The 15,516-nt window shown below is 39.1% G+C and overlaps 1 protein-coding gene across 2 annotated transcripts in view; it reads right to left on the reverse strand.

Annotated features, from left to right (window-relative positions):
* PLXDC2 (plexin domain containing 2) overlaps positions 1-15,516 on the reverse strand; it is a 262,841-nt gene that overhangs the window by 102,101 nt on the left and 145,224 nt on the right. For both annotated transcript variants that reach the window (XM_032101667.1, XM_032101658.1), the window contains exon 4: positions 14,940-15,009. In XM_032101667.1, the coding sequence (XP_031957558.1) occupies positions 14,940-15,009 (70 nt within the window). The remainder of the gene's footprint in view (positions 1-14,939; positions 15,010-15,516) is intronic.

Below are 15,516 nucleotides of genomic sequence, written 5' to 3' on the forward strand. Positions count from 1 at the left end.
AAATTATTTTTGAATTGTACTGTGGTCACAGAAGGTCACATTTCAATACTGTGCTGAATATAGGAATTCCTGCAAGCTATGTCTGGACATAGGCTATCTGTCAGAATCAGCTATTGCCTCTTTCCACACAGGATGGTCATTTAATATTAAGGCCAGGCATACATCTCAGGACACATTGAACCCACTCAGGTCATTACCTTTAGGAAGAAAATGAACCTCCTCAATTTTTTTTTTTATTACCAACCCACAGGAGATGCTAGCTGAGCTGGCTAAGGATTTCATACCAGCTTGCCAGTGAGAATGGGGTTTCACCAAGTTAAAAAGTTAGGCAAATTTCTGTCAAGCCAGGACTTATCTCATTACTCCAAAACATGAGACCCAGAAAGGTATGGTAGTACTTATATGCACAGAAAGGTGTGAGGACAAAGTATTTGTCTTTTGATTGACCACTTGAGTCATAACTAAAAATCATATTTTTAAGTGCACAGTTGGTTGGAAGCTAGGGACATTAGTTTAAAGATAGTCTCCCTGCCTAAAAAAAAAAAAAAAAAAAAAAGACTCCCAAACACACACTGAAGGAACGATGTTAGATTATTTAAAGTCAAAATTTTAATAGCAGTGCTGGTCTGTCACAGAAAATAGTGATGAGATGACAAGATCTCTGTAAACCTATTCAAAATGCACTCTCCTTTCTGCTGCTCCTCACACAGCAGCTTCTCCTGGTACATTGTTATCTTTTGAGCCCACCTGCTTTGCATTGCTGTCCAATAAATACAATTTCAGTGCCTGCTGGCTTAAAGAACAAGCTGACCGCTTGCTCAACAGAATCTTTCCACACTCTCCCAATTTTACATTAATACATTGAGATGACAAAGTTATTTGCCATAATATCAGAACACACAGGTTAATTGTTGAGACACAACCACCGTTCTCCTCCAGAGCGGCCGCTGTGTTGCGGTGCAATTAATGGGCAGATTAATCAGACAGTAATGCACTAAAGTGCATCAATGAGCTGCCCACCAACACTGTGCTGGTGCTTGCTCTGCAGTGGGCAAAGCAGCTGAATTGTCCAGGGGAGCCAACTGACTGCTGAGGGCAATGATACAGCAGTGCTGGAGAGCACAGAGCAGTTAGTATGCACCCAGCAAAAAGACACCTGTAGAGCCCTCTGACCATCCAACTATCTGTCACACAGAGGGAATCATCATTTTAGAAATTTCTCAAAGTTGGACCATGCCTTGGTAATGCTAGGCCTTTGGTAGCAGAAGACAGTAGGTCTGCATTTTAAAGCTGGAGTCCTCAGTCCTTCCTTCTGCATCTAAACCACTGTACTAGTTTATCTGAGAAAAAAAGAAAAAGGGAAAAACCCCAAACCCATTTTTGGACTGTGTAAAAGAAGAAGAATGGTTTTAATACAGCTGACAGTCATCTAAGGCTATTGGCTTTGCAAGATGTCTCGGTTTTGAAAGACAGGTGTCTGCTAAGGAAGGCAGAGGCCCCCCTTGAAGTGGCAGATATAACCCCTTTTCCCTCCAAGTTATTATATTTTGAAATCAAGAGACTTTAGGAGAAGATGTGGGAAATAGGAATAACAGTTCTTTACTATATATATATATATGTATATAACCAGTCAAACAAAACAACAACAACTCTGGCAGTAACAGCAATCACAAACCCAGCCCCAGCCCTCTCGGCTGTCAGGCCCTTTCCCCTCAGGTGCAGTTCCGCTCGCAGCCGGCAGGGGCGCTGGCGGCTCCCGGTGAGCAGGGCAGGTGCGATGGTTCCCCCGCGGCTGCAGGGGGCGCTCCGGAGCGAGCTCGGGGAGCACGCGGCACCGGTGCCCTGGGATCCCGGGAAGGGATGGAACAAAGGCTTCACAAACCCCTGGGCAGCCGATCCCGGGCTCTCAGGAACAGCAGGCTGGAAACGGCAGGGACGAACGCAAATCCCGGGTGGCAGACGAGATGTATCCAGATGGGAAAAACCCACGGAGGCCCAGGCAGGCAGGGCGAGCAGGGCTACAGCGTAGCGAAAGCTCGAAGCAGCAGCGGAGCAGGGCAGCCACAGCTCGGTCTCCAGCAGGGCAGGGAAAAGCGGCTTTTGGGGTCCCGGCTTTGTTTCCAGCAGGAAGAAAGAACGGCCAAAAAAAGAAAGAAGCAGCAGCTCCTTTCTCTGCAGCTTCTCTCTCCGGACGCTCAGAGCGAACTGACCCCACACCCAGGTGTAGACAAAGGAGTAGCCAGGTCCGCCCCACTCCCCTTTTGTCTTTCTTAAGTACAGCTATTTGTCCCCTAGCAACATGCATATGGGAGAAAATTCCTTTAACAGGAAAAAAAACAGACTAAACTAAAACCCCAACACAAGACCAAGAAGTGTCTCTATTAGATGACTAATTTCATATGACCATGTCAACAAGGCCACACTTCCCAAGCAACTAGTCCCAAGCAAGGGACAGTAGCCACAATTCGTCCTCATTTTCAGTGATTCTCATCTAAAGAAGCAAGGCTGAAAAGGCCTTTCTCATGGAACAGTTTTCTAGAAGATGCAAACAGCAGAATCTGAGTGACCCAAGAGGAACTGCAAGTTGATAATGGTGCTTATATTTCATTTCACAAGAAAACATCCAGAAACAAAACTAGGAAAAACCTACCTGACTGTGGCATCCTGATAATTTCACTACAAGGTAAAAACCCAAACTGTAAATATATTAGAAAAAACCAGACGTCTAAATGGGAACCACTGAATAAAAAACCATGCCTGATTAGTTTTCAAATATTTGATAAGTTTAAAGTGCTTTTGTGAGTGGAGATGACCTTTAATATCTATAATACTGACTGCCAAAATGACTACATTTAAAAGAAAACAAAATGTCAACAGTGCTATACTTCAAAACAGCTATATTTCAACCTCAGAAATATTTAAGAATCTTCTTGACTGCCTAGCCAGTACTTCATTTTTTGCATGGATGATAAGTATTTTTAACACCTGTGAAAACAAAACATCGTATGACATTCTTGATAATTCATATTCTTCCTCTCTCCCTAGTCTTAACAAGCATGCGCAATAGAAACAGGTTAAGTTTCTGAATGTATACAGGAAAGTCTCCAACTAGAGACTTCCCCTTACATGTATTTTAAAATATATATATATATTTATGGAGAAAGGACACTAAACAAATATTTGTCCACTTTTTAAAATTATTATTATTATTTAACAGTAAACCAAATACATAATTTACCACAGAAAATCCACATTTTACCATTCTTTTCTGGTCTGCATAAAATGTAATTAAACCTACTGGAATAATTGATAATTGGACTGCCAGTCACTCTTTTAAGATGTGTATTATGGATAGACATTATTTGTGTTCCATTTGTGTTTCCAGCAAAATTGGGTTTTCTCAATAAATGCCAGTGATGATAGAACAAGCCAAACACAGCTAGCAGTGAAAACAGCATTTAAATTACCCCATCTACGTCTTCCAAATGCCCAAATGCCCAGAGCATATTTGCTAAGAATTACTTGAGTTCCTCTTCATGTAGAGTAAAACCAGCTGAATCCCTCATAAAAATCTGTTGTGCTCCCTCCCCCCACAATGGAAGTAGATGAAAAATGTTATTTATAAAAATTGGAACAAATGTATTTTGCAATTGGCAATCTAGGGCAAGATTTCCATGAGTTAGCAAAGTGCTACGAATCCTGAGAATACCAGAGGATACAAGCTGCTCCACCAAATTTTTTCACTATTTTTTGAGGGAATACATACGAAGTAATGTCAAATATTATTCCTTGGACATTTTCACAGCTGGATGCACAACTTTCTCATCTCTGTGTTATCAGAAGTCCATGTTCATACTAGGAGTTGGAATTAACAAATAAAATTGTTATAAAAGCTACAGCTGAAGAAGCACAAAAAAAAAAAAGCATTTGTAAAAATTCAGAAACTGTTGTTAAAGAGAAATATTCATGTACCTAATCAATCTGCTGGCTGGATGTTTATGGGCAGTGCAAGAATGTGTCCTCCAATGTAAAAAAATGGTTTATCTTTCACATCACTCCTTAAAAGAAACCAATAATTTAGTAGGATGACTGAGAACAAAACTTGCTTCCAAACAGCCCTGAAGATTTTTTCTTTTCCTGAAAATGTGGACATAGATTTTTATAATCAAGGTAAGCAGTGCCGTTGCTGTCCTAACCTTGCTCTGACGCTTGAAAACAGGTACAGCTCAGAGCTGTTAAGGTGGACGAAAGGCAGCAGTAGGCACAGGTAGGAGTGTATTATTCAGATAGGAAAGCAGGCATCAAATTCACACAGTAATTGCTCTGATCATGGAGGAGGCTCAAAAGGCTCTAGGTCTAATGACTTACGGTGCCCCTTTTAAAGAATAAATTCAGGAGACTAAGAAAACTAACTGAGAGACTAATAAATTCTATCGACTAGGAAACAGAATTTTCCCCTTAAAATACTGGTTCTGATGCAATTCTGAGAGAGGTAGAAATCAGGGTGTGGGAATCAGAAAGTAAAATTGTCTCATATTGATATGACCTCCCAATAACACTACATAGAAATCTACTTGAAAGAAGGAAAATATTTATTTTGGTGTGTAGGATTGAGAGAGATGCAGCTTAAAACTCTTAGTCAATGCTCCATAGATACTTTTATTTCTTTATGTTTCATGTCTCCTCCACATTAGGCAGGAAACCAAAGCAGAACATAAACTGCAGTAAAAAAAGAATGGGCTGATGACTTTTATTGCACTAATAAGTCATTGTCAAATAACGCTTTCTTTTATTTGGCATCACTTGCATCTAACTAGTGAGATATATGAAATCACACATCTACTGTCATTCGGCTCAGGCTATAACAATATTGCATCTAGCTCCTTTCAAATAATAAGTTCTTAAATTAATAAGCATTTATTTCTTTGAAAAATGATGTTTTAGCAAGTCAGTTAAGCCCTTTGGTTCTTAAAACAGTCACTGTCTTCAACAGCCTTTAGCCTCTGCTCTCAGATGTGCAGGCACGTACCAGACTGCCATGTGTGGCAGCTTGAAGTCAAAAAGTCACCATTTCTACTTGAGCAAATAGCTACAAGAAGATTTTTCTGGGTAAGCAGCCCCAGGCATCATGGGTCATGATGCAGGTTACAGAGTCTGGCTTTCTTTTTTTCAGGTTGGTTAGAAGCAGAATTGTAGGCTACACTTCAGCCTGCACAGACTTTGCAGTACAGTAATGGGTGAAGATAAAACACTTCTAACATGAATTGCAGGGCAGAGCCGAACTGAACTGTTATACCAATGTTGTCTCTGGCAAGACAAGGCAGTGTTGAACCCACTAACACTTGAAGGAGAAGCAGCATTTGCACCCACGGCCCTGACCCCTTGGCTATCCTACTCAAGAGTTGAGACCAGCACTGGTGAGTGAGGCAGGGTAAGAACCCCATGCTAGTGATTCTGGCTACCTTATCATTTCCTGGAAACACACTAGAAAGACACATCAACAAGCTGCTTTTCCAGGCTGATGTAGCATCACTAACAAAATGACACACATAACACATGAAATTGTTACAATATTATGGCCTAGTGGTAGTAGTTCTAAAATAAAAGTCCTGTCTAGAATAGTCACTGCAAGAGATTGGAGCATGAAGAAGCTCCTAAAAGTAAATGGAACTAAAACACATGAAAACAAACATAGTTTTGAGGTAAGCTTTCCATGAAAACATCAAAAACTCTTCTATTTATACTGTTTTTCCTGACATGTCTTGTCATTAAATTTATGCTTTGTGACAAAATTATCACTTCAAGTCATGGCAAGGAAAACCTCCATAAATGTGAATTCTTTCCAAAGATTTTGGAAGAAATTTAAAAATGCTTCCTTCCACTGCTCACACCTGGAACCATCTCCTCAACAGGCATATGCATGAAAAAGCTTGAAAACTGGGGATGTCATAGCCCAGTGACAACATTGACAGAAGGAAGGGGAAAGGGTGTGAATGGAGCCAAGGCCAAGGCTGTAAGGAGGAGTGAGAAGCAAGTGAAAAAATTAAAGTCTCAGTTCAAAACTGACAAAGATCCATGGGAATCTATTTATTTCAATGGCTTTGGCTTCAGAAAACAGGCTAATATGAGTCTTAACAATTTGCAAAGCTAATGAATTTAGCAAGGACTGGCTTGAGAGAGGGTGGTTGCCAAGGAGGGATGATGATATAATGAAGAGGCTGGCAACGGGCAACTGATTTTTCATAATGTGGCTCAGAGAACATTTGCATGCATTCTGTTTTCCAGCTGTTGATCATGCAAAACACGTAGCAGCATTTGCTTTTCTTAAGACTCTCCAGGAGTCAGGGATGGATGGACAGTCATCATATGAGCACTGCAGGACAGTCAAGATATTAAGAAAATCTGTAGTCCCTGTACTGTCAGAGATGCAGAAGAAATTCCATGTGCAGGATTTTTCTTGACAGATCCCAAGTAGTGAAATTAGAATACTTTATCTGGAGTAATGAATATGAAAAGCCTTACATAGATTCATTCACGTGCTTTTCATGCTATTCAACAGTCAGAGATATAGATAGGAAATGGAAATTATGGGTGATTTGTGACTTTGGATACAACAAAACAGAAACAATAGCAAGAAGAGAGAGAAATTATATTTACTTTTTTAATAATGCTGCTGGTGACATGTAAAATTAAGCAACTAAATAGCCTCTTAAGGTGAGCCTGTGCCATCAGTAGGATGGCTCCAGTAGGATGGTTTTCTGTTACTTTTAGCTCCCACAAAATATTTCCAGCTTCCTCATCAGTGAGGGCTGCCACTGGGTCTCTATGGGCTGATCTGGGGCCATTTTAGGAAGCAATTTACTTTGTTAATTATATTTCTCCAGCAATAATTTCAGTGTTCACTTAAGTCCTTCATTGATTTTAATTAATCCTGTGTAAGCTTCCAAACTTTTCTTTTAGATAACAACAAGCTGCTTACAGCACAACAACCAGAAATTCCACACTCACTAATGCAGCTGGAAATCAAATGTACTGTTACTTGCTATAATTGCTTTGGACATACTGCCAGTGGCCCAAGAAATGGCTAAGTCTGAAGCAAAATAGAGGAGCAAGAAATCTTCTTTTCCAAAATATTACAAGTTGGAAACTAGGACATTGCTTCAAGACTTTAGACTTCTATTTTTCTTACAACTTGTTTTTCTTATTAATTAATTCTTTGGATGATGGCTCTATACTACATCATGTTAAAGACACTAAAGCTAATGCAACACAGATTAAGTTACAAAGGTAATATAGAATAAATGCTTAACAGTTGTACCAACATTGCACTAGCTTAAACACCTTCATATACATGATCCTCTGAGCTGTTGGAATACTGTTTAAGGTAATAAAATGCACAGCATAAAATTGGAGAAAGACCCTTTTGTTGATAGAACAAAAAATTATTAACTGGATAGGACTCTTACCTATAGCTTTAAAAACATCATTTTGTTGAAGTGATATTGTAGCTGATGAGTACTTCCAAATATAATATTTCTAATATCTTTTCCTGAAAGAATTAAAGGTACTTTATCTACACAGGCAAAAACCTTGCCTGTATTACTCTCTTGTTGTACTTAATGCTATCCACACAGAATGGAAAAAACCCAACTAAACAAACTTAGACAATTTTCCCTTTAAGTGCTGCTCTGCTACAACTTGTAAACATTCTCCACTACTTCGGAGAGGAGCAGTGGTGAGTGTTGCTGCTTGCTGCCATTGCAGAGCATGGCTTTAACAGAGCAGCCATCTCGAAATGGAGAGCTGCCCCGATATCACGTACAGTCAATTAGGGAAGCATCCTGTGGCAATCTAAGGAGCTTTACAGCTCATTTTGATAGCAATAGGATCAGGATATTTGTGTGAACACTTGTCTTAACAGTCATTTCTTAAGGAAGCCAAATGATCAGTCAGTGCAGGCGCCCAGATTTCAGCAGAAATAAAAGGAACAATATGAATTTCGTCAGTAATCTAGGAACAAGAACATAAATTTATGACGTTTACAGATACAGAGGATAACATGCTAAAGAAAATGAAGCCCTCAGTTTCACTGGCTGTTACAAGTAATCATCAATGGTACCTGGTGCTATGGGGTACTAATTAGCAAAACCATCACGTAATACACAGGATTTCACATCCAAAATTATAAAACTGCATTTACAGCTGCCTGGTTTGAGATGTGAATTGAGTTCCCTTAAAAGTTCAAGGAAAAGAGACTTCATTAAGATGCAGATGGGATCAAATGTCTGAAAAGATTTTATTACACCTTGGCAATAAAATTGATAGTAGTAGGAATTCAATACATTAAGAAAAACCAGGAAACAGAACTTTTGCCAAAGGTAGAAATAAGCTTTTTCAGAAAGGACAACACTTAATAATATGTGGACAGAATTTAACCTAAGACCCACCTCTTATTAGAAATAATGTAACTTATAGTAGTCCTTATTTTTAGTAATTAATATTGACTCTGAGCTGAATTTTTGACATAATTCCCAGCCTGAATGGTCTCTAATGCCCTATGCTTGGAAATACTCAAGTTTTTGAAAAATTTTGTAACCAACTATTATCATGGTCCTAATTTTGGCTTTATGAAACAGTAATATACAAGTACTATTTTACAAATCTTGGAACATTTATTTCATTTGGTCTAGGAATTCCACATAAATACATAATTTTTATGAAGTACTGCCTTCCAGCATCAAAAGGTGTATTTCCCACACCTCAGCAGGAATTTTCATCTTTTCATTAGAAGCTATAGGCAGAAATGTATTGAAGTTTGGTTTTTTTAACTCATGAGCATGAACCAAACCAAATATACATTATATTTTGTAGTAGCTGGAGAAAATAAAGACTTGTCAAGCGTTAAAAATCTTTACTATGATGTAATAGCACAATATTATTCAAATTTGAATGCTATTCTAAATGCTGAGCATAAGATAAATGCCTACTAAAAAATTATACTATAAAAAGTTATGGATCCTTTTTAGACATAGTCCATACCTGACAACTTCCCAGCGTTCAGTGGAGCAGTTTTTGGCTATCCTGAAGGCTCTTTGCCTTAACATTAAGCCATTTAATTTATTATTATTTTCTGCAAAATGATTAAATTTTATTTAATGCTTATTTGGCATTACATGTGGACAGTACTTTGGCTAGCTATCCGTTATTCTATGAAACAGAGTCTTACAAAACCACAAATATGGTCATTTTAAGTCCTGTTACCACTTCAGTGCAACTACTGCCCATGATCCTCACAGTCAAAGTTGGAAAATGCTTTAATATATGATGATCAGGGTAATGTCAAGGCATATGGAATGCTTTTTTTCCCCCTAAAGCTTATCATTCTCTTTGCCCTAAGTGCTTCTGATCCAATTTGTAAAGATAAAGCATAAGTGTGGGAATGGAAAGAGTTGTAAGAGTTCACCAAGGAAAGGTAGGCAAAGCAGAGTTTCCAGGGAGGGACTGCTCCCTTACAAAGACAGGAGGGATATTCCCAGGACACTTGACACAGGAAATGACAGACAAAGGAAGCTTTACAGGGAGAAAATTTTTGTAACAACTGCACGGCAATATAAGACATCAGAAAAAGAGGAGGTGAATGAAGGCAATTGTGTGAGCTAGTCAACAGCCAGACCTCTACAGTCCCTTCAGAGTGAGCTGCCCACTGGTGATGACAAGTGTAATCCCCTGTAACAGACACAAGCTAATCTGAGCCACTGATTTTGGCTAGAAACACTGTGTTTCACTCTGCTTTGTATCACCTTTGCCATTTAACAGATGTTGCCCATAGGGCAATTTGTGTTATCAAAGAGCTCTTCATTAAGTGACGAACACATCTCCTGCTGGCTCCTGTCCTGAAGGGTTCAGAGCAGCAGGAACAGCCAGAAAAGCTTCGCTGAGATTTCTGACAGACTCCAACAAAATGCTCCACTCAGGACACTGATAATTCAAAGGGCCAGGTAAATTTCACTCCACCTATCCACTGGTTTGAAAGTTTAAGAAAATAAATGCATGAGATGCAGGGAAAATAAAGCATAATCATTCCCTGAGGACTAGAAATTCCCAGATAATTTTTCATTAGCAGAGACTTTCTGCAGGCTGCAAATGCACCACCATTCTCACCCTTAACAAGCTCAGGTCCTGATCCCGTGGACCCTTCTCTTTCCATAGCATCACCAGCTAGGTGGACAAATTTCCCTCCTGCTCAGAGGTATTGCTCTGTGGGCCAGCACAGAAAGATAGGGCTCAGACAGTGCGACATCAGGCTTTATTCCTTCTCCACAGCATGCTCTCTATCACTGATCCTTTTTCCTTGAAAGTACTGCAAAATTTGATGGAAATTATATTAGAATTTGCCACACTTTGGTAATTATTTTTCTTATCCCTCCTGCTACAGTGAAAACAGTAAAATTAAACATGAATTCCATAACCATACATACACATTCAATGTCCAAAAGGAATTTAAAGTGTTATCTCTGCATAAAACTTCAGCTTTTATGCAGCTAACCAACTAGCTTGCTAACCTGAGATATTTTGCCTCTGCTACTTTCCCACAAGCTATATGTACACATAAAAAGAGTTTGATACTGAAATAACTGTGATTCCTCGTCAAAATGAAAGATTACTTTGACTCAGTTGTCCTGACAAGTCAGGGTTTAGAAACCATGCTCAGGTACCTAACAGCTGCTCCTCAACACAAGATCTAGCAACATCAAGTTTCAGCAGAAAAATTTTTCAATGCTTGTTTTCTTATCTTGTGTCAATGGAGTGTAGGACAGTTATAGTTTTGATGAAAAGCTGTGTGAATCTTGGATGCACAAAGATCTCTTTCTTCCATAAATCCAAGTATTTTTAAGCATGAGATCTGCCCATAGGAAGTAATAATCATACAAAGAGTTCTTGATTTCTGTTTTAGAAAATTATCAACTTTAATTCAATTACACTGGGATTTACTGCTAGGATGGCTTTTTATTTCTTTGTTCGGTACTCCTTTGATTATTGACATTGGTAGAAATGCTCAGGCAGCATCTTCACTGTAAGAATTACTTCAAACAATTCCTCCATCTGGAATATTCCTCTACGGAAAGATGACTCATGAAATATTATCTCACCAGAATTTAATACAATATTTAAAAATTCAGCTGCTTGTTTCAACTTTAGCAGTTTGCTGTTACATAGGGTAGGTGGACATTTCTGGACCCTTCTTCATGCTAGCTGGCAAAATGTCTCAACAGTCAGCTTTATAAATCTAAAAATGTAACCACCTAGTCACTTCAATTTCTACTGTCATTGTTATATTTCATTAATGCTGGGCAATGTTTGCACAGCAAGGCCTTTCCTGCTCCCTGCAATACCACAGAGAAATTTAATGTGAACTAAAAATGCCTTAAAAGCAAAAAACCCCAACTGAATAATTGACAGGAGCTGATATAAAATTGCACTAAAAAATAGAGACTGATAAAGAAAACAAACCAAAAAACCCCTCAGAGAATAAACAAGAGGGGCTTACTATCATGAACATGGAAAATAGAGCCAGCAGTGAAGTTTGCTGCATGTTGAGTAGGATGTGGGGCCACAGAGCTTCAAGGACACCTGTGAGAAGTGTTATGGTACTGCATGGAGAGATGCATCACAAGACAGGGTTTTCCCAGCTCTGCTGAGCTCTGTGAGGGGTGTCAAAGACTGGCAACAAGCAGACTTCATATACGCAGCTCCTGACATGCACAATATGACTCGCTATCTCAACAGTGTTTTTTTATGAAAATAACCACATTCTTGGGCCATAGGGCACCACATTTAGAAAGCTTCACAGAAACCAAAATGCAGCTTCTTCTTGCGTTACTTACTATTATTAAAGTTTTGAGAGCTATCTATAGGAATCTGGGCAGAGAAATGTCTGTATAGTAAAGAAACAATTACTAATTATGTTAATAATTAGTTTAATTCTAATATAAAATTCCTGTAATAATATATAGCCTTTTCAAATACAAACTAAGGACAACAGTGGATAAGACCCTCGAACTATTTATTTTCACTCCGCATTCTTCCTTTTCTTAGTTGAACAGAATCAGCTTATCAAAACTATTCAGAAGAGGAAATAAATATTAGCTAAAGAGAAAAAAAATTGAATTTTAAACCCCCGTAATTTCAAAATCATCCCAAGCAATCTGGGAACCCTACTATTCCAGAATGCACACTCCATGAAGAATGGCAGAAACTATCGGGGTAGATGTTTTTATTGTGACAGGCATGTAATGTGCAATTGTACTCAACTTCCCTTTTAAGAAGGTTATTTATGATTTGGATGTAAAAACAGTTTTTAGTTTTGTCATTAGCATAATTAATAATATCCTGCTCTCCAGGAAGTGGACTCCCGTACACATTAACTTTGTCATTCTTTCGATGTCAGAATAACCTCTGGAGGTATTCCAGGTCTCTAATAATAGTAATGACATTGTAAAATCTTGGTTACTAGGAAATAGCAGACCATACAGTATACGAAGCACATGGAACCTGTATTCATCTTTTGTTATCATAAATCACTGGTGGTAAAGTGTGGTGCTTAGCTTAGCAACAAAATTTGCACATATATCCAAAACAAAACGCTTTTAGAGAATTAGTACAGAAATAAACCTTTCTTTTCCAGCTAAATGAGTTTAGGAGTCTTATAGCTGTAGTAAAGGTTGCATCTTATCCTGGACTGACAGAATGACTTACAGTTACTGAGCTTTATCAAGATAGCATTTTAAAATCTATTACTAGCTAGATCTTTTTCGTGCTTAATTTTGAGGTTGAAAAATCATGGAAATGTCAATGAAAGACAGAAATATCTCTGTGCTAATGTCAATGGTGTACATTAAAAGGACTGATTTTAAAGTCCTATTTAGCTTGACAATAATCCCTAGATCTATTTACAGCAAAAATATTTTATTTAGTAGGAATGGAGCAAAAAGAAAAGCATAATTATCAGCCAGTATGCCATTAATACCCATAGAAAAGAATCCTGCAGAGCTGCAGTCATTTTTATATTCTTACGTGTTTTTTTAAAAAAAGAAAACAAAGACAAAATCACTTAAATTCCCCAGTTACTCTGTATCAAAAGGAAAAAAAAAAATGTGTAACTCACAAACTGCTGCTACACAGTTCACCTCAGGAGATTAACTTTCCTTCTAAGTCTTTTGGGTGCGATGGAGAAACTGGTCACAGCACAGTACTTTAGTGAAAGTGGTAAAAGTAGTAAAAATTCAGGACTTCCATTAAAAGGGAAGGCTTAGCAGAATGACCACACAAAAAGAATTACTTGGAGAGAGTGAACTTTGTGAAATTTTAAGGAACCAAGTACAGCGGTAAGAATAAGGGGACATTTAGAGGATGAACCCTGTCCCCACCACTGTTGTTTTAGCTGTGCAGGATCCATCGCATCCCATCCCATCCCATTCTTTCATGCTACGCAGATCATGTGCTTGATTTTGGCAGCCTGTCAAATGCAACTCCTCTAATAAAGAACATAGAACTAGGCATCAATGATGAAGCACCAAAATGAAATTAACAGCAAAGTAGAATGGAAATCAGACAAGTCTCAAAATCAGTGGTTCTTGGCTCATCTGATCCAAATCAGCAGCAAAATCTCATTGTTGATCAAGAAGGGAAAACTGATACTGGAGTCACCTCATAATCCTGCATCCTTTTTTATCATTCTACTGCAAAGCAACCATTTCACATCAGCCTTTATTCACCTTTGTCCATCACTTGTATTCTTCTTTGGAATCAAAATGGAGATCCTGATGAGGAACACGACTGGGACCTCTGTTCCAGTTCCCACTCTTGTTGAGACACTGGCTGCAATTCTACCCTAATCTTTTAGTCATAACCTCCCCATTCAGGACTCCAGGTAGACATGGATATCCCCTGATCCAGTCCATCTGGACCCCCACAGCAAAGGAAGGAGAAACTTTGACCAGGGACAGGGTAGGATTGCTCCTGATGACGGTGGCTGGTATTTCTGCCTGCTTGTACTGTCACATCTCTAGGCTGAGCACCACCACCCAGTGTCCATGAACTTGCTGGACATGTTCAAGGACCAGAGGATCCTGTGGGTGTGTTCTCCGTGATGCTGCCTTTTGCCTCCCTGTTTTCATTTTTTTACTATTACTCCTTCTTTTTAGGATTTGTTATCTTCCACGTTGTCTCCTTTTCCTCATCTCATTAGAATCAAATTGTCTGTCAAGGAGGTGAAGTGGGAGGGGAACATAAGGAGTTGATGGCTGTTCCCAGCACAGAAGATTGGTGCAAGCAGCAGCCAGCAGCAGTGGGAGGCAGAACCCCAGCCATGAGCCATCAGTGGTGCCCAGAGCTGCCAGACTGGGAGCTCGAGCTGGCCCTACCTCCCTTCTCACCCCACTCCTCTCCTGGATGGAGGAGAGGAAGGCCATGGTACATTTTCAGAGGCTGTACCACACCACGACAATGCACTGCAGTGGGTTTGCCCTACAGGTGACACAGGACGTACTTCTAGCAGCACCTCTTATCTTTGGGCAGGAAATCCTCTTGCCTCATGCAGGCAAACCCTGTCTCCCTCCTTGTTTTGGCTCCAGCACTCTCACCACCAGTGCAACTGCTACATACACCCAAGTTCCCAAGGGGGAAATATCTAAACAGAAAAGGATTAATGCTGTAAAGCCTTACAATCAGATGGGTTTACAACAGTTCCACTTGAACTGCTGGAGGCTTTTCATCATATTGATATTTTGTGATTTTCTTTTTGTGGACAGGAAAATTTCCTAAATCAAAGCTGCAGTTTATCTCTTGACATATACAAGGCAGGGGAAAAAAAGTATTTTAAGTAGCTGCAAGAAACTCTTCTCATCTTACTCAAAGTAAATGGTTACAAAGCCACTTACCCCCAGTTGCCACAGTAATTTCACGTAGAAAATGTCCATAAAATGGAAAATCAAAGGACAGATTCACTCTCTGAAAGGAATAACACCAAAAAAATAAAATCAATATTGAGCAGAACATTAAGAGAAAAAAAGATGAACAGTCATCCACTTCAAATATTTCTTCCATTGCTTTTTATTTTTCACCAGAGCCTTGTTATTCTTAATTTGGAATTGCCAGTAGCTAACTGGAAAGAATTCTGTGGAGCACTTAAACACTTAAAGCAGTGGATCTTTATAACAGAAAACTTCAGAAAAGAAAATACAGAAACAGACATTGTAACTCAATCACAAGAATAAAATTAATAAAAGATTTGTAGAATTTCTGCTTAAAAAAAATGTTGCTTTAACCTCTTAAAAGGAGCCATCAATATCTAAAGCCTAAGCAATATCTGTGTTTTACAGGATGCCTGCTGCTTTGGCTGCTGGCTATCTGCTGCTCTGCCAAACCAGCCTTCAGTTTCAAGTGCTGTCCCTGACATCCTGCTGCTACCTGGGTCTTGTCTGATAAAGGCTGGTCACTGGAAGGTAATTCCTCCAT

This window comes from Corvus moneduloides, chromosome 1 (genome assembly GCF_009650955.1).
Source record: "Corvus moneduloides isolate bCorMon1 chromosome 1, bCorMon1.pri, whole genome shotgun sequence".
Lineage (NCBI taxonomy): Eukaryota > Metazoa > Chordata > Aves > Passeriformes > Corvidae > Corvus > Corvus moneduloides.